General features: G+C 38.6%; 1 protein-coding gene across 3 annotated transcripts; it reads right to left on the reverse strand.

Annotated features, from left to right (window-relative positions):
- Window positions 1–5,280: 5,280 nt before the first annotated feature.
- NOAZFP (nucleolar atypical zinc finger) lies at window positions 5,281–22,322 on the reverse strand. 3 transcript variants are annotated; one of them, XM_014059783.2, is made up of 10 exons: window positions 22,018–22,322; window positions 18,626–18,755; window positions 17,326–17,345; window positions 17,166–17,236; window positions 13,790–13,869; window positions 12,573–12,699; window positions 10,693–10,797; window positions 9,006–9,052; window positions 7,043–7,160; window positions 5,281–6,318 (listed from the first exon to the last, which is right to left on the reverse strand). In XM_014059783.2, the coding sequence occupies exons 2-10, from the start codon at window positions 18,743–18,745 to the stop codon at window positions 6,041–6,043; spliced, it is 966 nt and encodes a 321-aa protein (XP_013915258.1). In that variant the 5' UTR covers window positions 18,746–18,755; window positions 22,018–22,322; the 3' UTR covers window positions 5,281–6,040. The 3 variants fall into 3 exon arrangements, with proteins under 3 accessions (XP_013915258.1, XP_013915259.1, XP_087580486.1); XM_014059784.2 differs by lacking the exon at window positions 22,018–22,322 and adding an exon at window positions 21,366–21,725; XM_087724360.1 differs by lacking the exon at window positions 22,018–22,322 and adding an exon at window positions 20,128–20,171.
- Window positions 22,323–22,560: the final 238 nt, after the last annotated feature.

A 22,560-nucleotide genomic window follows, 5' to 3' on the forward strand; every position in this document is an offset into this window, starting at 1 on the left:
GGCTTCAGGAGTTTCCATGACATCATGAGAAAACCAAAAGTCTGTTCCTGAACTTCTGGTTTGCTTGTAGGGCTGGTTTTTCGCACTCCGGAGGCTTCAGGGAAGCTCCTGAAGCCTTCGGAGGGCCTCCGGGGGGATGGGGCAGACTTTTTTCATCCTCCCCAGGCTCCTATAAAACCTCTGGAGCTTGGGGAGTGTGAAAAAAGCATGCCAAAATGGGGGGGAGTTTTGGTCGTGCACGCATGCGTGCTGTGGTCATGCACATGGCACACCCGCACACGATCCCTCTGCACTCCCCCCACGCTTTTGGCAAGAGAACCAAAAAAGGTTTGCCATCACTGATATAGCCAGAATAAAGGCTTTGACCTACAAGGTGAGATTTCATATCGGACATATCACAGAATATAGAATAACAGGGTTGGAAGTGATCTTGGACGTCTTCTAGTCCAATCCCCTGCTTGAGCAGGAGACTTTATGCTATTCCAGATAAATGGTTATCCAGTCTTTCCTTGAAAACTTCCAGTGATGGAAGAACCCATGATTTCTAGAGACATCTGTTCTGCTGATTGTTCTCACTGTCAGGAAATTTCTGCTTAGCTCTAGGTTGGATCTCTCTTTAATAATCTTCCACCATTACTTCTTGAACTGCTTTCAGGTGCTTTGGAGAATAGGTCAACCCGTTCTTCTTTGTGAGAGCCCCTCAAGTACTGGAAGGCTGCTATCATGTCACTCTAGGCCTCTTCATTGGAGTAGTCAGACCTTGTTCCAGGGGTGGGTTCCAGCTTCTGCTACTGCTGGTTTGCTCAGGGACATCCTATGTGCACATGCACAGTAGTAAAAAAAAATGCTGTTTTTGGACTGTTAACTGCTGTTTTAACAAACCCATGCTGGCTTCTAGTAATCGCTTTGCTTGTTTCTAATTGCTCACAAATCCACTGCTTGATTATCTATTTTTGGACTTTTCTAAGTATTGCTGTCAGATGGACTGGCCTGTAGTTTCCTGACTCCAATTTTTTTCATTTTTGAAGATTGGAGTCACATCAACACTTTCCCAGGCCTCTGGTAATCCCCCATGTTCCAGGAGCTCGGGAAGATTTTGTTCTGCATTTCCAACATCACATCTGCCAGTTCCTTCAGAACTCTGGGATGTAATCCATCTGCTCCTGGCAATTTGAACTCATCTAGAGTTGATAAGTGTCTTATAATTTTCTTGCCTATTTTGATTTGCATTTCTGTTCTGTCTCCTGCAGTGCTGCTTTTGATAGGTTGGGCTATTTTTTCTTTTTGCATGAAGACAGATGCAAAGAATGAATTAAGCAGTTCTGCTTAATTCAAATACCTCTTTGTCATTTTATTCCACTAAGTGGATTGTTTCCTTGGTTTTTTCCTTGTTTTTACATATTGAAAGACATTTTTAAAAATTATTTCTGGTATTTGTTACAAATTCTAAGCATTAGGTTTCCTAACTCCATCCATGCAGATTTAGGCTATTTGCTGGTATGCTGCTTTAGTTATTTGTCCATCTTTCCATTTTTATACTTGTTCTTTCTCTCTCTTTTGTCAGATAGTTCTTTATGCAACCATGCTGGTTTTATCTGAGGTCTCTTGTTTTTATTTTTCTATAGTATGTGTTAGATTGGGCTTTGATAATTTGATTTTTCAATTTCTCAAGCATCTTGAGTTGTTTTCTCCTTTAGAATTTTCATCCATGGAATCATTCCTAAACTCTTACGTAGTTTGTTGAAGTCAGCTCTCTTAAAGTTTAAGACACTAGTTTGACTTTATTCTATTACTTGTGTCTGCATTGTTGAATTCCAGTACGCCCTGGTCACTGTCCCTCAAAGTTCTTGCAACTTCAAACCCCTTTATCATTTCATCTGTTAGTAAGAATTAAGTCTGGTATAATTCACCCTCCTTTACCTTTTGAATGACAAAGTTGTCAGCTAGACTTGTGAGGAACTTATTTGATTTCCCACTTGCTGCAGAGTTTGTCTCCCAGTTGATGACATAGTAGTTAAATTACATCATTACCAGTTACCTTAGCTAAGTGGTTAGCAAAAGGTTCATCTATTTCCTCTGCTTGGTTGGGTGCTTGTAGTATACATCTATGGCAATGTCATTCTTTTTTCTTTTTATATTAACCCAGTTGCATTCAAGATGGCTTTCATCCTTGGTTTTGTACATTTCAGTGGAGGTGTAATGATTTCTTACATACAGTATAATGCACACCTCCTCTTTTGTAGGTCTGTTTCTTTTGAACAACTTAACCTTGATTCTAACCATTATTTAACTGAATCCTATCTCATGGTTTGGAAATTAAGATTATTTTTTAAAAACAGGAGAAACCCACTCCACAAATTAATTAAATAAATCTGTCTCTGTCCTTACCTCGGATCTGACTGATAGATGCTTATGGGTAATAAATGTTGTGTGAGGCACCCATGAAAGATAGGATTAAAAACTCTGAAAAATAGAAGGGCTATTTTTATCAAGACTATCAAGGATATAAATTAGAAACAAGGTAGAAATTCTTAATACTAGTTAAACCAGGTATTGCTGTGTACAGTGGACAAGTTCCAATAGTCAATAAAGTATGCCTGTTTTATTTTTCATACTCCAACATCTCCTCCACATTGCGACCATTGTTTTGCGCACATCTCTCCAAAACCTTTCAAAACTGAGTTACTATTGTTCTCAGCCTTAGGAGAACATTTGCAAACAATTAGTTCTCCTACACACTTTCTCATTTGCCTGATAATTTGTCAAAATCACTGTGGTTGCTAAAAATAGGAGAAAGTTACCCTGGGACTATTGTTCTCCTCACAATTTAAAAGTTGATGAAATGTTTCACTATAGGTAAGTTTTCATCATGCTGTCATATAGCTAAACTTCTAGTTAGGAGAAACAGAGGCCACAAGCTATGAAGTAGAAAATTATACAAATATGAAAACAGCCAAATCTCCAAGCTCTGCAGAGCTCGTGTTTCAGCTGGAAAATTGGATTTGCAACATTTTTGGCTGTCCAAGAGTTGAGCTAGAAATAAATTGCTTCAGCAGACAACAGTTGAACAGACATTGTGCAATATTTCTGGAGTGGTGCCATTTATAGAGTGAGTCCAATAACTATATTGTAGATAGTACACCATGGCAAATCCATTGTAGTTTGCATCCCATGACTTATGATTTGATGACATATTCAATAAATAACGCTAGTCAAACCATCGTTTAATGTGACCCATAAACACAAAATTAGACCACCCATAAATATTACAGTATTAAGAGAAGAAAGATTGAATGTAGCCGATTGGGTTATCTCGATTGTGACAATGCTGGGATCCTTTTTAGGACCCCCAGTGGCTTTAAGAAAGCATTATGATTCCTTGCTCAATGGTACAAAGATTATCAATTGGAGATTAGTAATTACTCTAAAAGTAAAATTGTGGTGTTTGCCAAGACTAAAAACTATTCTTGGCATATCAACAAGATTTATATTGCGCAGGTTTCATGCTTTATGTACTTGAGGATGGTACTTTAGACTTAAGTAACTGAAAGGTACAGGACACTTATGCTAAACTGTGCACAAAAGCCAACTTGTATTTTTACAGGACAAGAGGGGAACATTGGCTTCCAGCAGCTGTTAAATTATTTCAAGCCAAATCTTGTCTCATCTACAGAGCCCAACCTGAGTAATTTCCCAGCTGCGCCCCCATTATTAGTCCCATTAAGATTCTCAAAGGTGTTCCTTCAGATGATGTTGTGCCCCTAACAAATCCCCCCTCTCTCTCTTGAATCAGGTATGATGTAAGTAATGCCAGTCGGGTTGTTTTTTCTTCTTCTCCTAGTTGAAATGTCTCCTTACAAGGCCCTTGCCCCTTTCATAACACTTAAGTTTCAGTGGATGAAATCTTTATAAACAAATTACAAACATATGGTCTTTTTTTCAATAAGAACTAAGGAGGGGCCGAGTCCTACATTACTTATTAAATAATATATTAGGCTGACCCAAGCAGAACTCCTAAATTACTAACAGACCAGTCCTGATTAAATAATATATTATGCTGATATAGGCAGAGCTGGTAAATTGCTAGATCAACCCATAAGTTACTTTTATAAAATGTACCTCAGGCCTCACAGAATTGATTTACTCCAGACATAGAAGGACCTGGAACAATGTGATACTATTCCTTCAGCAGTGCCAGAGGGAAGACTTTTTTTTTAAAAAAATGCCTATCCTTAAGAATTGTGCTCCTGCAGGGATAGGCAGGTAGAAGCTATTTACATGCATAGAAGTCATCATAATTGTAATGGAGCCTGCCCATTAGGATCATAACTTGTAATGGTCATAAATCAGGTAACCATGGGATTGTGGTTATTTATATTTTTGGGGGCGGTTGTTAAAACAAACCAGTGTTCGCTATGGGCCAGTTTTGCTGAAACATCAGCGCCATCCATTGAAATGAAATGCCAAAATGTTTGTCTTAAAACGTGGTCATGTGACTGTGGGATGTCACAAAATGGCCATTAATAGACCCTGGATGCCAATAATCTGATCAAGTCATTGTGTTGGTGGGGGAGGGCTGTCGGAACTTCAAATCCAGGTTGTAAGTATCCCAGGAAGGTCTATTGTAACTTTGGTCACTAACTGATTCGACATAAGTTGAGTACTACCTGCACTTATTTATTTTGATTTCAAGGCTGCCCCCAACTCCTCTGCAACTCTAGGCAGCTTTCAGATTAAAGAAACTATAGATATATGCCTTGATGATTTAGAAATCCCAATAGTAGTGATGTGAAACTCTCATCTTTCTTATTCCGCTTGTGATTTTCAACTACAACTGTAATTTTGGCTAGTCGCATATTGGAATTTCCTCAAATAGCAATGCCAATGATGTAGATCTCCACTGTGTGCATAGCACACCTATGAAGACTCTTTTGACAGACTCCATATACATGTGAGTTTGGATGCACAGAGATAGCAATGGGTTAGGGTTAGGACAGGATAGTTCTTCACAATGTTGAACTTTCTAGATGTATTGTATTTCATTTTCAATCACATAGGTTGAAAATGGCAAGAACTGTAATCTAATCTATCTCCCCCGTTACCAGGTTGGAAAGGCCAATTTATCCATACTAAATATATATATTTAGGTTCTATCCCACTCTTTCATTTTTCACTCTTTTACTGATTTGAGAGCTCTCATCTAATAGCCACGGATTCACTGCTCTCTTGCAGCAGAGTATAAAAAAATATAGAAAGTGAATATGATTGACAGATGCAGTGTCAGTTTTATGATGATAAATAGAAAATCAAAAATTTATTTAGATCACATTGCGGGTGGCTGCAAATTTCCAATTAATGTATAGCATGTCAAAATGGCAAGAACTGATAATGTTACAGAAGTAAATTGCAAGGAAAAGTATTGATCAGCCTTGCTGACACAACCACCAAACTAAATTTAATTTCAATTTATATATTCAAGTATATTAGCTTGCAGCAAGCATTTCCCCATTGCCAAAGCTGGATCAATATTTATGAGAAAAAATCATTTGCACATGACAGGAAATAACTTTTGATACAGAAAAAGTGTAGATTGCCACTGATTTTCTTAGTTTATGGAGCACGATATCAAAACCAACCACCAGAATTACTCAAGAACTTCACATTTGATGACTGCATGGAAGCAAATATTGCCTCGATCTCCTCTCTCTTTTGTCCTGAATAGGCAGAAAGAATATGAGCTCCCCTAAAATCACGTGAATACCTACACAGGAAGCTCCATTGGACCATCCAAACCCTTCCTTGGCCTCATTCAACTGCTCCATTCCTTTATTGCCTAATAAACTTTCCTATCCAAAAGCCTCCCTCTGTTATACCAATGCCATACATAAATTTCACTAAGCACATACAGAGATCTTCTCACTGTTTATTCCTTTCCAAGCAAGGCCTACAACTAGACCTAAGCACAGATCTTACCCCAAAGGTAAGTACTACTATGTTTAAGGGGACTTAGCTCTTGCTCAGTGCGCTAAGGACAATAGCCTTATTCAGCAGACTCTTCATAGTGTGCATAGCCACTAGCGTAGGTCCTTCCTAAATTCAGGTTGCTGAACATATCAGTTGCCTCTGATTCTGAATCTCTCCCTCCTTCCTCATTATCATCATCTTCATCATCCTCTGCCTCATAATCATCATATTCTTCATCATGATCTCCGGTATCAACACCTCTGCCAGATGAAAGATTCTTCCAATAGGCATCGTAACCAGAAGCCCCATCAGCTTCTTCGCCTCCTGTCTGACGGCCAAATCTCAGAGAGCGAGCTGCAAAAAGAAATGGAGAAAAGTGCAGAAGTTTCCGTTATATTCTACTTATCTATATATATCAAGGAAAGTGCTATGGATATTGGTTATTCCATGGAAACGCATGAAAATTAATATTATGTTTTCTATGGAGCATCATGGATGCGCCAAAAATTTAGAAGAAATCAACTAAAGAACTGATGTCCTTGGTTGTCCTTGCTTAATGATGCTAATTGAGCCTGGAAATTCCTTCAGTAATTGATGTAGTCCTAAATCAAAAGATCATGTGAATGTGCCGCTTAGCAACAATTCTGGAAGTCATCAATAACCAAGGACCTCGCATACCCTAACTTGCAACATTTTGCTGGCTTCCCCATGATGTTTGCTTGTTGGCAGTCTGCAGGGAAGGTTGCAAATGATGATCATGTGATTGCAGGATTGCTATGATGGTCATAAGTATGAGGACTGGTTGTAAGTATCACTAATTCAGTACAGTTGTAAGTTTGAACAGTCACTGAAGGGTCTATTAAACCAAGGCTACTTGTATTGCAACACATTATGAGTTTGTAAGAGTGTGACAAAAGCTTCCACTAAAGGCAAAAACTACCTTTACATTCAGAATAAGCATTCTTAATCCGTTGGCAGTACAATGCTACACGCTCTGTTATCTCAGCCAAATCTTAAGTAGATCATTACTTCCATTCTACTGGGTGTGAAAAGTACAAATCTTGGAAGGCAAACTTACTTGACATGCTCAGATCCTTGGTTTCTTGTGTTTCATGCCCACACTTTGGACACGGAGGCTCTCTTCCCTTTTCATGTTTGAAAACCTTGCTGCGTGTATGATCATCACAGAAGCATGCCTGTAGGTATAATTTATATATCAGTAAAAATGAATGTTTGGGTGACCAATGAAAGTAAAAACAGAACCCCACAATTATTTAAAAACTTATTGAAAAGCCCTCAGCTCCCAATAAATCTCACATCCATAAATAACTATCCATTAATGCTAGCTCCATTAATATCCCTCAAGTCTTTATTTTTTTCTCTAAAGATCAAAGGTTAGGGCCATCATTATTTGTGCCGGGAGGCTGTCCCAAAAGGCAAGCACCAAGACATGCTTCCAAGACCCCATCAGGTAATACTCTTTTATTGAGAGGACTTGCCATCCCTGCTGGATCTAATGAGACAAGTAGAAACAATTGTGAATAGGCAATGTTGCAAAAAAGCTGCCACAAACCATGTAGGCTTTAAAGGTGATAACTAACACCTGGGAACTTGTGTGAGCCACACAGCAGTGGTGTTAAAGAAGTATACCATGATCTGCCCAATACTGCCCCATGCTGTTTCATCATGAACCAGCTGAAGCTTCTGAATGCTCTTTAAGGGCAGCCTCCATATAGAACACATTACAATAGTCTAATTGGAAGGTGACAAAAGACAAGGAAAGACCATGAACAGTGCCACTCAAACTAGGAAAGGGCACAATTAGTGTACAAGTTATATTTATGCAAAGGGTCTCCTGGCCATGACTATTACTGCTCTTCAGGCAGAAGGCAGAGTCCAGAAGAATCCTCAGATTGTGAACCAGCTCTGACTGTGGAGTGTCACCCCAATCGGCGGTACACATAGGAAATATACGTAGTCCTTGACTTATTACCAATTGCTTAATAATCATTTGAAGTTATGACGGCCTTACTCTTCCTATGATCATATGGTTTTGGGTGCCTAGCAACCAGCTCACTTTTATGGCTGTTTGCCTTGTCCCAAGGTCATGTGCCTACAATTGCAATGTTTTTGAACAGTTCCCAGTGTCCATTTCTGGTTTCAACAAAAATACCCATTTGGGGGAAATCACTTAACAACCAAGGGATTCATTTAACAAATACCACACAAAAAAAAGTTTAAAAATTGGGTCTGGTCATGTGTTGCAACTGATGACCATGATGATAACCATAACTTCAGACTCAATTAACAGTTGTAAGTTGAAGATTAATTATGACGAAGTGTAGGACTGCACTATCAATTGCAACAATTGGTCTTTTGAATCAGTAAAATAATGACATTCTGTAACACTAAAAACACAGAATAAAAGCAAGTGATATAGCGTTCTCCCATCAAATGACTGCACATATCTAAATACTGATGTCCTGTATATTCATTCTGCCACTATTAACAAATGCTGAGACTACAAAGTCAACCACCCTGCAGGAAATCTGATCACTTTTAAATAGCTGGAGACTTCAAAGCAGTATGGGTACCTGAAGACAATGAAACAATTCATTTACCAGAATTCCCTAAAAGGTAGTATCAGTAGGTGTAGAAAATGGAGGAGATTCAGCATAATGAGGTCTGATTTTAGCAATACCATTTATAAGCAACTGGTGCAGAAATACTCAGGTTGATATGAAAAACTACAATGCTTTGAATGAAAGGAAAACAGCAGATGGTAGCCCGAACAATAATCCAGGGCAGGTGCTGGTGTTTTATGGTGACTGGAGGGAAAATTTCAGCATCACATTAAAATCACAGCATGAAAGTTAATCAAAGTATAATAGAAACAGGACACAGACCATTAAAAAAAACACACCACCACCACAAAGCATTTTTAATGTATTATAGAAAATGAATGATGAGAGCTGCCAGCAGGTTGAAAGCATGTGAATACGAAATGTGATACATTTACTTGGGAATGTTTTTGCTTGTACCTTACAGCGGAGACATGAATGCTGCCCCAGTCGATTGCAGGAAACACCTAATAGGCAAGATAAAAGGCATGGCTGAATGAGGAGAGTTTTTGTTGCTTTGCCCTCTTTTTCTTTTTGTCTTTTAAATCAAGGTCGACTTTTTACTTCAATGGACAACCTTAGGCTCTCCCTCAGCAAAGTACAATGGAACTGAACACTTAGAGATGAGAGAAAATGGGGATTTTAATGAGGTACCAAGAGCAGTTTCATTTCAGTAGCAAATTGCAGGAGTCCTGATCTAAGACCAAAGTCTCCAATGATCACCCAAAGGCACCTCATGAGAAGATCTGCCCAACAAAGCATGAACATTGCATTGCCCCTTCCCCATTTCCAATTTCTGGACTCACTATTCATGCAAGGACCAAAAAAAAGCAGCACTGGACTAAACGACGAGAAATGAGATGGTGATAGAAAAATTCAGGCAGTGCTGGATGAGACAAAAGGAAAGGTCATAAACCTGGTGCTTGGGCAAGGAGTGCCCACATAGAGTACCAATCATAAGCTGTACTAGTCTTGCATGTACTAATGTACAGGAAAATCAATTAATTGTAATACGTCCTTGCATGCATTCTGATTCAGGATATTACAGTCTATATTCAGTTCCCAGTGACAGTATGCTGGCACCAGAATGTAATGTTGTAATGACGTTGATTGCTTGTTTCTGCACACTTCTGCAATCCTTAGACTCCCAGTATTAATCAGTGACTAAACATCTATAATATACAATAGTATAGAAACAAAAATAAGTGGGGCATGAACAGAACAGATTTAACAAGGACTCAATAAAACAACAGAAACTAAAAAGAAAAAACAGGAAAAAAACACAATTTCTATAGTTTTAAAACAATGGAATAGTATATTCCATTCTATTCACTTTTTAAACAAGGTTAAAGTTAGACCACACAGAATTCATAAATCCTGGTTTGCAAACCATAGCAGGTTTACATAATTTGCTAAGCCAAAACTGAATAAAGCATTTTATGCCTAATGCAGTGTTTTACTAGATCCATATAAAATGGCCATGGGTTTTTTGTGCTTGGCTTCCGATACAGAAACTGCAGCTTTTACAAAAAGGTGATCTAGTCTTCCAAGACCAGAATCTGCAAAGAGAAACTAGTTTAAGCTTCAGTCATTTTGCTGGCTTAACACCATTTATCTCAAACTTGGGCATTGTGCATACAAATTTCTTTCAAATGTAGCAAGCATTTTATATTAGAAACTGGGTCAATCTATTCTCCAAAGCATCAGAAGGCAGAACAAGAAACAATGGATGGAAACTAATCAAGAAGAGAACCAACATAGAACTAAGGAGAAATTTCCTGACAGGGAGAACCATTAATCAGTAGAACAACTTGCCTCCAGAAGTTGTGAGTGCTCCAACACTACAAATTATTAAGAAGAGACTAGACAACCATTTACCTGAAATGCTATGGCATTTCTTGCTTGTGCAAGAATTAGAAAATATCCAGCGTCCCTTCCAACTCTTCAGTCATGAAAGTAACAGGGCCAATAATCTTCCACTCCATACTACTTTGTAAATTATCAATTTGAAATTTATTATTGAACTACCCTGTGGATTTGAACTAAATCACAGAAACAGTTAAAATCATGCTTAATTTGATAATAGAGTCATTAGGAATAAACTTACATTTAAAGGTTTCCGCTTCCAGAACTTGGCAGCTGGCTTGATGCTCAAACTGATCATCCTCACAAAGAAAATTATGGCAAAAGGAGCAGCAAAATATCCTGCCACCTATAGGATTCAATGGAAAGAGTGCAGATTGATCAAAACCAATTGCAGCATATCCTACCAAAACTGAAATCTGAAGACAAAGAAAATCTGAACTTACACACAAAGAAAATACAAAAAACCAATGACACTATAGTTTATTTACCATGTATGCTAAGTCTCACTAGGTACAACAATGTGTTTTACCAGATAACTGTGTAAAATTGCATCGTCCTTTTCTTACATATCTAAAAATATAAAGTTTTAATTTTCTTTAAATATAGATAAAAATACAGATAGTCCTCAATTTATAACCATTCATTTAGTGACTATTAGAAATCACTAAATAAATCTAGGTTTAGGTCTATTTGGAGTGATGGCCAAAATATTTTATTATGGTTCACAAACAGCTCCGAATGAAAAGCTGTCAATTTCCCTTTCCTTTGAAAACCTCTAGGAATCTCTCCTAGCATTAGTTTATGGCCATTACTCCAAGTATATGAAATCCTAATCCTAATCCTAACCCTAATCTTAGATTCATTTTCATTGACAATGGGATTTTCCCATGCATTTTACTGTGGTCCACAAACAAGTCCAAAGGAAAAACTGTCAACTCACTTTTCCTTTGAAAACCTTTAGGAATGTATCCCTAGCATTACTTTTTGGTCATGACTCCAAGTAGACTAACCTTAACCCTTGTCCCAATTGATAAATTTAGAATGGATTGAATTGTGTCCACTGTATGAAAATATTAAAGTACAAGTAGTCCTTGACTTACAATGATTCATTTAGTGACAGTTCCAAGCTACAATAGCACTGAAAAACCTGACAGTCACACTTACGATCATTGCAGCATCCCCATGGTCACATTATCAAAATTCACAAAACTGGCAAATGACTCATACTTATGAAGGTTGAAGTGTCTCAGGATCATGTGATCACCTTTTATGATCACCTGAGAAGCAAAGTCAATGTTAAGATTCACTTAACAACCGTGTGATTACCGTATTTTTTGGAGTATAAATCGTACCTTTTCCCCCCCAAAAAGAGGGTGAAAATCTGGGTCTATCTTATACACTGAATACAGCATTTTTGGCCTCTCAAAACCCAGCCCCTTCACAAAAATGGAAGTGCAGAGGGTTTGGGAGGCCTGCAAAATGCTCCTGGGGGCACTCTACTAGCCTCCTAAAGGTTATGCATGTCCTTTTTTTGGTGAAAAACAGGCCCATTTTTTGCTCGTTTTCGCGCCCCCCCCCAGCCTTCAGGAGCACTTTGCAGGTCTCTCAAACTCTCTGCATGCCACTTTTTCACATAAAATGAGGCATGCAAAGGGTTTGGGAGGTCTGCAGAGTGCAAAAATGTTTTTTTTTAATTTACCTCTTCAAAATCTTGGTGCGTCTTATACTCTGAAAAATACTGTAACAGCAGTGATTCACTTAACAACTGTGGCAAGAAAGGTTGTCAAGTGAGCCAAAACTCAGTTAACACCTGTCTTGCTTAGCAACAAAAAATGGGGGCTCAATTGTGTTCATAAGTCAAGGACAACCTGCATAACAGAATTAGTAGTCATAATAAAAAGTCTTGTGGAAAATCTGAAAGATTTAAAACATCATGGCATAAATTTCATGGACTGCAATCAACTTTACCACAGAACATTATCCTAAAGCTTCCTTTGTATGTGTGTGTGATAACTCACATATAGCCATACATATACAATAAGGAACAGATGGAGAAATTGCAAGAATACAAGACGGATAATTCAGATTAATTTGGTTCCTTCTCACCAAGAAACAACTTACCATGATCCCAGACACCTCTCTCACATTCAATGCATTCTGCATCAGCCAGAGGACAGATACAGGCATGGGTGCTCAAACATTTTCTGCCATGGCAAACCCAAGCTTCACAGAAATCACATATTGCACCCTATGAAAAAAGAGGTAACAGATTTATTGTTAACTATATCTGACTTCTAATGAAAGACATTTACCTTGACTACACATGCATTTCCAGGGACAGTAAATCCCCACCAATGTACTCCTCGTTCTTATGCTTTCTCAATTCTCAATCTTCAGTGACAACTTTAATTTACTATCAACTCTACTTCCCATTCTTGATACAAAGCCATAAAACAAAATAAAAGGTGAGAGATTCATAGAATCTGAAAAGAAAGCGGAGTACTAAAGGAGGAGTCGCTAGGGATGGAACATCCTTTTAGGACAAATGAAAGCACCAAAGCACACCAAGAGCTCCGGGCACCTTTCCCTGGATAGGGAATCCTCCTACACTTCCTGCCTAACCAGAATATGTAAAAAATGGGAAGAAACTTTATATCAGGCCAGTTTTCATCAACCACTTTCTGGGCCTAAATGCCAAGATCTTACCAAAAGGAAGGGAACATGCAGAAACTCATTTATTTAATTTTGTTTTATTTCCATTTTAAGATTCTGTGCTTGTTCAGTCTCAAAGCAAAAATAGGTAGTCCTCGACTTATGACCATCACTGAGCTCAAAATGTCTGTTGTTAAGTGAGGTTTGCCCCATTTTACGACCTTTCTTTGCACAGTTGTTAAGTGAATCGCTGCAGTTGTTAAGTTAGTAACACGGTTATTGAGTTAATCTGGCTTCCCCAATCAGTAGATCGTAAAAGTGATCACACTCTTAAGACACTGCAACTATTATAAATATGAGTCACTTGCCAAGCTTCTGAATTTTGATCACGTGACCATGATCATGTGACCATAGGTGTTGAAACTTCAAACTGTCACTAAACAAACTGTTGTAAGTCGAGGACTACCTGTATGTTAATATTTTCATAAGGTGGACACAATCCAGTCCATTCTAAATTCAGCTGAATTGATTTCATTGAGATTTAGGCATGCACAAACACCCATTCAAATATTCCAATCCTACATGTTGCTACCCAGAAGTCACCAATGCTGTCAAACAAGTCCTTTCTGCAATAATTACTTAACCCACCATAAACCTTAGTCATGCAATTGACTGCATATACATACCACCATTGCAAGCCCTGTGCTATACACTCCAGCATGTTTTATGACACAGTCTGAGGATTTCATCATACATTTTGTCTTTCCTATTACAAAGGACACAAAAATATTGTTTAAGACGTTAAGGATTAATGTCATTCAATTAATACATTTCAATTAATTCTATGATCTTTTAGTTGTTTACATATCAAATTAATAATTTTAGGAAAGATAGATTCCTTGTTTTAAAAACGTGGGATTAATGAGCCACAAGAAGAATCATTCTAGAAGCTAAAGGTGCTTTTTCAGCTCTCAGAATAAGCTTCTTGGATGAGAAGTGAAACGTCTTCAAAGAAAAATCAAAAAACCAAGTTGGCTATTGAAAAAGCACCTTTGGGACAACCATGACCTGGATGACAGAGAATCTCCATAGACAATCAATCTAGGAGATATACTTGCTTTCCTCTTCCTCTTGCTAAATGAAACTCAGAAGATTATTAGCACTTTTTTCCATTAAACAGGTTTTATTAAAAGGCACAAGCTTTCCCGAGTTGCAGTTTACTTCATTAGAAGCAAGAAGTGGCTACACTGATGTAGAATTTAAAGAGGGGTAGAGGTGAGATAATTGGCTAGTTAGGCATATACAGATTACATTTGAGGCAGATTGCAAGTACCTTATCAATTAACAACTCTAGTGTTAAAAAAAAAAACCACCTGAATTTGACATTTTTAAGAAATCTGAAACCTTTTGATGTACATAAACCCAGCAATATCTCACTCAATCATGCTGTTAAGTCTGTTTTTCCACAATGGTTACTTTGAGTTTGGCAATGGATTGTCCTGGCAGGTTGAAATGGTTTTTGTTTTGAGTCTTGGTGTCAAACTTGTGTCCATTAATCCTTTTGGGCAAAGATTGGCCTCTCTGTCATACAAAGACTCGAGAGGGGCACTTCTGACACATGATGATGTATGTCACATTAGAGGAAGAACAAGTGAAGTCTTCTAATCTTGTATAAGAAAATGCAGTCTTACCACCCAATAAAGGTGAAAAGATTGTGTTTGAGAGATTTGAATTGCATATGACAACCAGTGATTTTGTTTTTGTGGGTCCACTTTTTAGTAGGTTGTCTACTGATGTGTCTACTGATATTATTGGCAAGTAGTTCAGTGTCCTGAATGTCCGGCCTAAATCCATCAGTTGACTATCTGTCAAATGATTCAAAACAAATGTGGTTGCAATATACAGCCTAGCTACAGACAATAGATTTGGTGGTAAATTTTGCACACCAGAACTCTTACTGATTTTTGTTTCTCCTGCCATCTGAAAATTGGTCTTAATCAGAATGCACATAAAATAGAATAAAATAATGAATTCTGCCTCAGGTGCACATGAAAAAAATGTTAGAGGCAGAATTCAAATTCTAACCATCACGTGATACTTTATGCTCTGAACAAAACAAGGGAAAAGAAGTTCTCTGGTGTTTGTAGCAGTCATTTTTTTTAATTATTTATTTACATCCCATCTTCATTAATTTTACTAATAACTCCAGGTAGCAAACACACATAATACTCCTTCCTCCTCCTATTTTCCCCACAATTAAAAGCCCATGTGGCGAGCTGGGCTGAGATAAAGTGACTGGTGCAAAGTCGCTCTTTCATGCCGAAGATGGGCTAGTAATGTACTAACTATTACTAAAAGTAGTGACTTGTAGTGACCATTGCAGAAGATGGGAGTTAGAAAGTTGCTGCCAGTACATTCTCAAAAGATGGGTTGATCTTTTTCACCAAGAAATAAAGATTCAATAATGGCATACAAAAAAAGAAGGGTGCACCATAAAATCTACAACTCCATATTTCACAAAGGAGAAAGCCCTTCTGAGATACATATTTATTTTTTGACCTGATTATGATCCTGGAGTTTCAAGTGTGTCAAAGGCCCCGCTTCCTGGTTATATTAACATTTATGAATAATTGTTCGCAGCCTCTGTGTATTTTTTTTGTATTGTTTCATTTTAACTGATTCTTATTAGTGTTTATCTCCTAGAGTCACTTGTTTGAGATAAGAGACCATGGAAACTGAATAAATGGATACAAAATGAAAAAGAAAAGGAGAAAAATAAAGGAAAGCAAGGAGGAAAATCTTTAGAGCAAAAAAGGAACAGCCAGAAAATGGCACAAGCCTTTCCCCATTCCAAATCATATTCCACCAATCTCCATTAAAAGTTCCCTTTCCTGTTTTGATAATTGCTGTATTTCTTTTAATAAGACAATAATGCTCAGGGACTGTGCCCTAATTCTGTGTTAGCTGGGAACTTTGTGTTCATACTGCCATGGATGCTTCTGCACTTTCCCCAAACAACACTGCCTCTGCATTCTTGGCACTCCTTTGCATAGCAGGCTGCTGAAGGTGTTTATTGCACAGAGAAAAACTTCTCAGAATATCCAGATGATGCAATGGGAAAACAACATGTGGTCTTGCCTTATATGCACATACACTTCCAACAGGGGTGGGTTTCTCGCCCCGTTCCAACCGGTTCGGTTGGAACGAGGCCGGCGGCGTCCTCGCACAGTGCGTGCGTGCACGCGCGCAGCGCACGCATGCGTACTAGCGTCTGTGCGATGCTCCAGCTGCTCCTGGAGGATCGCGCAGGTGCTTTATGCGTCCTGCGCATGCGTGGAAGCGCAGAATTTGGCAAAACCGGGTAAGGAGCAGGCGCGGGCGCGCGGGCGCGGGGCTTCGCCGTTCCCGGAAGTTACTTACTTCCGGGTTCGGCGACCAACCGGATCGCAGGGACCGCCGCGAACCGGTTGAAACCCACCCCTGACTTCCAAGCTACTGTGGACACTGGAATTCGCTTCATCTTAACTTAAGTATTTCATAATACTTAAATAGGTAAAGGTTCCCCTCGTACATATGTGTTAGTCGTTCCTGACTCTAGGGGATGATGCTCATCTCTGTTTCAAAGCCAAAGAGCCAGCGCTGTCTGAAGATGTCTTTGTGGTTGATATGACTAAACACCAAAGGTACACGGAATGCTGTTACCTTCCCACCAAAGGTGATTCCTATTTTTCTATTTGCATTTTTTACGTACTTTCGAACTGCTAGGTTGGCAGAAGCTGGGACAAATAACAGGAGCTCATCCCGTTACATGGCACTAGGGATTCGAACCGCTGAACTGCCGACTGCCGACATTTCAATTGACAAGCTCAGGATCTAAGCCACTGAGCCACCACGTCCCCATACTTAAATAATTATGCCTAAAAACCTAAAACCACTATACTTAAAGAAGGAAAAGAATGAAAGCCTGAGCACCTCTGAAACATGAAATCAGAAGAAACTAACCCCAAGAAGAAATCTACTGCTGCAATCCAGTAATCAAAATGTTAGATCAGGCACACTTACCACAGTGTGCACAAATGGGTAATTTTTGAGTAGAGTTGCAAAAGTAGCAAAAAGCTCTATTTTTCTGTCGCCTGTTAAAATAAAGAAAACAGAATGAAACAAATAGCTAAACAAAATGTATTTAAAATTGTAGATAAAATCCTTAAAATGAATATTTTACCTTTGACATTTGTCACATTCCTGTAACAGAAAGAAAGAGGGTTTTTATATCCATATTTTAGGCTTGGCAAATTAAATGCAATTTGTAATGCAATGTACATTATACTTTGGAGAGGCAATCATAAGAAGAGACAAATTATCTATTATCTTTGATCTTTCTATATCATTCATTACTCTGACTGGACTTGTACTAACTTCTTGTTATTGAATATGTTTTAGTTGTTCGTTAGTTCTTATCTTTAAGGTCCCAGTAGAGTGGTGCAGTGGCCTAGAGGTGGACCTCTCACCTCACAATCAAGAGGCTGTGAGCTTGATTCTAGGTAGAGGCAGATATTTCTCTCTCTGGGCATAATGAGAATATATCTGCTGAACAAAACTCAGGAAGGGCCTCCGGCCAGTAAATACTCAGCTCCATTCAGTTGCCCAGACTCCACCCCGCAAGGGTTTATGGGGTCATTAAAAGATGATGATTTTTAAGGTCCCTGTAGTTCAAAAATCACATTACAAAGGTCAACTTTGCTACAAGAACACATATTTTGCCTGTGCAAAAGAGACAAGATTTTCCTGAAATATTTACAGCAAAGAATTTCATAATTTGGGAGTTCAACCTTTTTTTTATTGCTAACAACATTTTGCAATAATCTAGGCAGTTTCTGCCTCTGCCATCTTAGATAAGAAAGTCTGCTCCATCCCCTTTCATCCACATCCTCACAACATGAAGTAGATATCACAGCCAACAATTGTATGTTTTACAATTACTAAACTTTTAGACGACTAAAGGCAGCTCGATAGGACAGAATACTTTCCAAGCTTCTCTAGAGTTGGAAATATGACCAAGGGATGGCAACTGAAAATGTCCCATAAGGATATTGGCTGACCTTATTAAGTATCTTCTAGGTATTTCCTAGTATATCTGTTTAGTATAAGACCAAATAATCAAAACGTTCTGGGATATGGATTCAGGCAGGCTTGAATTTGACCATCTTTATACACATTTCTTTTAAGTCAGGGAAATGAATCCCTCATCTTTTTCCCCCTTAAGTCCTCTATATACCAGAAACCTTTCAAGAGAAGGTAAAGAGATGTTCCTTGTCTATTGTAATAGTTTTAGATATACTTTTCTTATCTGTTAAGATTAGTGAGTTTTATAAGGTTACACATGTGTTTTCCTTAGTGCAAGAAAGTTTGAAAATATTTGACCCAACCATACTTCTGTGCAAGACCAAGGAAGATGACTTTTAGCATTCTATTATTTTATCAGACATCTGACACTGAAAAAGCTTTTAAAAACTAAATATTACCATTGAAGCATTGCAGGGATGTTTGGCCAAATCAATATTAGCCCTTGAAGCTCTAATTTGTTTTTCCCGTTCCTTCCGACTTTCAGCTTTCTTGCGTGCACCTGTCTTCTTCTTAGGCATTTTTCACTTCCTGGAAAAAACATTTATCAGGATTAGTCTACTCCATATTTTCCATCCAGAATACATGCCTCTATTTATGAATTTTTATTAATGAGTCCATAAAAATGCTCAGATACAAAGGTGTAAAACTATTAAATTTACAATGGTCATTCCTGGCCACTGGTCCCCAAATGGTGATAGATTATTATACTCCTCAGCAGCCAATAACTACTAGTGTCTCTAAATTAGGAAAAGCTACTCTTGTTCTTAAAATTATGAGCCACTGGGACAAGAAGTGAACATAGAATGAAAATAAATTGTCTAACGGAAATAGAAGGGATTTGACTACATCATACAATGAAATATCATTTGCTTAACAATACGTTGCCGGATAAAACAAAACTGACTGGATTATACAACATGCTAAGCAAAATCAAATAAATCACATTATGGCTAATGTCATGTGAATCCAACTGAAATATGCTTGTAATCTGAATACCAAAGGTACTAAAATTACTACTAAAATTACCATTTTGAACTTATTGGAAGAATTTCTCTCCAACTCATATTTAAATATGTCTGGTTTTGTCAGCAAGAAAATTATGTAGTTTTTAATATATTTGTTAAGTATACTTGTATGTATTCTAAGTAGTATATATAAGTGTGTCCAGAATCAGGATATAAGTATGTCCAGAACCAGAATAATTCTAATGAAATTTCCTGCACTGGAAAATAGGCTTTATTCAGAAAAAAGCTATCCATTGTTTTGCAGCGCTCTCAAGAATCATTGTGCCACTTTTTTACATCACCAATACCCCCTTAATAATATAGCAATAACACTTAGATTCATATACAGCTTCACAGTGCTTTACAACCGTCTCTAAGTCATTTACAGTATCAGCATATTGTCCCCAACAATTTGGACCCTCATTTTGCCGACTTCGGAAGGATGGAAAGCTGAGTCAGCCTTGAGCTGGTGAAGATCAAACACCTGGCAGTCAGCAGAATTAGCCTGCAACACTGCATTTTAACCACTGCACCATCATGGTTCTTACTGGCCAACTGTGCAAGCTATGATGAATCAAGTTAGCTAAATCCTGAAAAACATTTAATTGCAAATTCAAGAATTGGTTCAGAGGAGAAAGCCCAGAGTCACCGAGAGAAGAGAAAGAACTGGAGAAAATCACCCCCCCAACCTCCCCCCAAATTTGCAAATAGAAATAGAATGACTATGGCAAAAGAAATAAAAGATAATATCAATAGTAATAGGCTCCTTGGGTGCAATCCCAAATATCTGGCACACCACTTGAACACCATTGTTCAAAATCCTCACCAGTCAATTACAAAGGGCAGCTTTACTTGGAACAGCTTATACATCCTGCAACAATACAACATCTACCTACCTATCCCAGATCCTTGGTAAAGTCTCAATAGTTGGATAAAAATGCCAAATTCTGTTTAAATATCTGGCTGATTGGGTAACCAACCAAAATAATAAAACATGAATGAGCAGAGAAGATTGAAAACAAAACAAAAAATCTATTTTCTTAATAACAAATCAGAAAAAAAGTTTTAAAGCTTTTGAGGCAATCATATTTTCATATTCACTGTTGCATGTACACACTTGTCATTTTAAGTGTCCAGTTTTTCCACAAATTGTCAACAATTTTCAAAGTATAAAATAAAGAAAAAGTCCACTAAAACATTAATCCCATTTTTTTAAAAAAATAAAAACATTTAAAACCATAAGCAGGCCATGTTTACTGTGACTGGGCAAGATTTAAATTACATATAATTTATATGATTTAATTTACTCCTTAGCTTTCCACACTGAACCTAGTTCTTATTAAAAAATAATTTTACATATAAATTATTATTGCTAACTAAAATTTAAAAAAATTAAAAAATTGCTAACTATCATTCTGGGGAATATATCATATAAAAATTCAGGTTTTCTTCCTAATTAATAAAATTTAACAATAAAATGTCTAACAGTATTAAATTTAGGTTATTATACGTAGTTTATCAGAACTGTACAGATGGGCAAGAAGTTTCATCCTGTATTATATATTCAGGGAACTAACAAACCTTATTAATTTGTTATGTGATATTCCTTTCTGCAAAATACTGGGAAGCACCAAACAAACTAATCCCAAACCATGGATTGAGTATTTTCAAATTATACTACAACTATACTACATAATTACCTAACAGAATAATGAATAAAATCGGGAGAATTAATTAGCTTACTAAGAATTTTTAAGCCATAAAAAAGGGGAGAGGTGAATGCTTTTATTGTTATTGAGAGAGAGAAAAGAGCGTTCAATTGACAAAATAATCTTCAATCCAATTTGTGTCCAGGCTCAATTTTGGATTTGAAATCAAAGAAACCTTTTACAGCCAGTTATCAGCCAGCTCCCTGCAATACACTGACCTCTAGATGTGTTTTGTTACACTCTTAACTTTTGAAATGGCCAGTAAACCTGATCAGGCCAGACTACGTTATGACCCAATAGATCCCAAATGATTTATACTGCTTGAAAAGACAACCAGCATGCACAATGACACAATGCACTTCGTGCCAGTAAATAAATAATCCAACAGCACAACAATTGCGCTCTATAACTACACTCTTAACTACCTAAGACGTTCCAGAAAGAATTCACCGGATAATCAAGAATATATTTAGATGCCACACGTTGCAAACTTGCAAAGCACTGTCCTTAGTTACTCCGGTCTCAAAGAAGCTTCCGATCCAATCCTTTTGAGGCCTAACCTCTGGCACAACTGGTTTAAATCAAGCACAAAGCACAGGCACAATCATCGAAACTCCTTGAAAAACGGAAGGAGTAAGAAAAAGACAGGTGGGAGGGGGAGGAAAACTTGATGCAACTACTCCAGATTTCAGCCTGTTTCCAATAACAAATCATGCAGCGCTAGAGTGGGCTCCAGGCGATAGTCCTTTCCAGTTGTGGGAACCAAAAGAGCTGCTTCTTATTCCCCCCCCCCCCAGAAACAGGAACACCCCAGATGGCATCCGTGCGCCTCCAACCGGGCGCCCTCTAGGCGCTCCGGCCTACAACTCCCACAATCCTCAGCCAACGCATTTTGCAGGGAATCGTGGGAGCTGTAGTCCCCCACACCTTGCCGGCCATGGATCTGGAGAAGGCTGCTGTACCGCCAGCGTTTCCAAGCACACATACACACCCCTCTCATTTAATCCGCCTGCCTGGGTGACCGCGGACCCATCCCGATGCCCGCCTCGGGAGTCCCGTTCCCGACCCGCCGCTTACCGCCTTAAGCTCGCCTCCAAGGCCCTTCTCAGCAGCACAGAGAAGCCGAAAACGGCGCGTGGGCTCCGGCCTCAGCTGCTGCAAAAGGCCTTGCTGGCGCTGGCTGAGCATGCTCGGGGCCAGCGAGCAGGCGCGGTTGGAGCCACAGCTGGTAGCTCCTTCCTGCTTTACTTTTGCCTTCAGTCGGGAGCGGGGCGGTTCGTGGCGAAATGGTGGGCGAGGTGTTCCCGAAGCCTCAGTAGGACGGGAGGGTCGCTTGGGTGGCAGCCTGAGAAAGTGGGTTTAACGCGTGAGGTGTCGGTACAGGTCGAGCTTGGCATTTCCACGCCTTTTGCGAACTCCTGGCTGCACACAAGGAAAGCAGACGCGGCAGAGACCTTGCCTTGTTTCTCTTCCCCCCCCCCCCCCACTCCGCCAGAAATGGGGCTTCTGTGGGTCTTTCTTCCGGACATTAGCCCTCGTTGTGATAAAAACAACTCTTGTTGTTTTAGGGAGATCCCTCTTGCACAGGTAGTCTTGTGGCACCTTAAAATTTTAATATGT

This window comes from Thamnophis sirtalis, unplaced genomic scaffold, assembly GCF_051295495.1.
Source record: "Thamnophis sirtalis isolate CommonGarterSnake01/CBP01778 unplaced genomic scaffold, rThaSir2_p1.2 scaffold_10, whole genome shotgun sequence".
Lineage (NCBI taxonomy): Eukaryota > Metazoa > Chordata > Lepidosauria > Squamata > Natricidae > Thamnophis > Thamnophis sirtalis.

What these genes read in the sequence shown, in the direction of transcription:
- NOAZFP (XM_014059783.2), bottom strand. Translation starts at nt 18,745, where the DNA reads ATGCCTAAGAAGAAGACAGGTGCACGCAAGAAAGCTGAAAGTCGGAAG. An exon ending in ATCCCTGCAATGCTTCAATG is followed by an intron (nt 17,346 to 18,625) that starts GTAATATTTAGT and finishes TTTCTGTTACAG; the next exon opens with GAATGTGACAAATGTCAAAG. An exon ending in ACCCATTTGTGCACACTGTG is followed by an intron (nt 13,870 to 17,165) that starts GTAAGTGTGCCT and finishes CCTTTGTAATAG; the next exon opens with GAAAGACAAAATGTATGATG.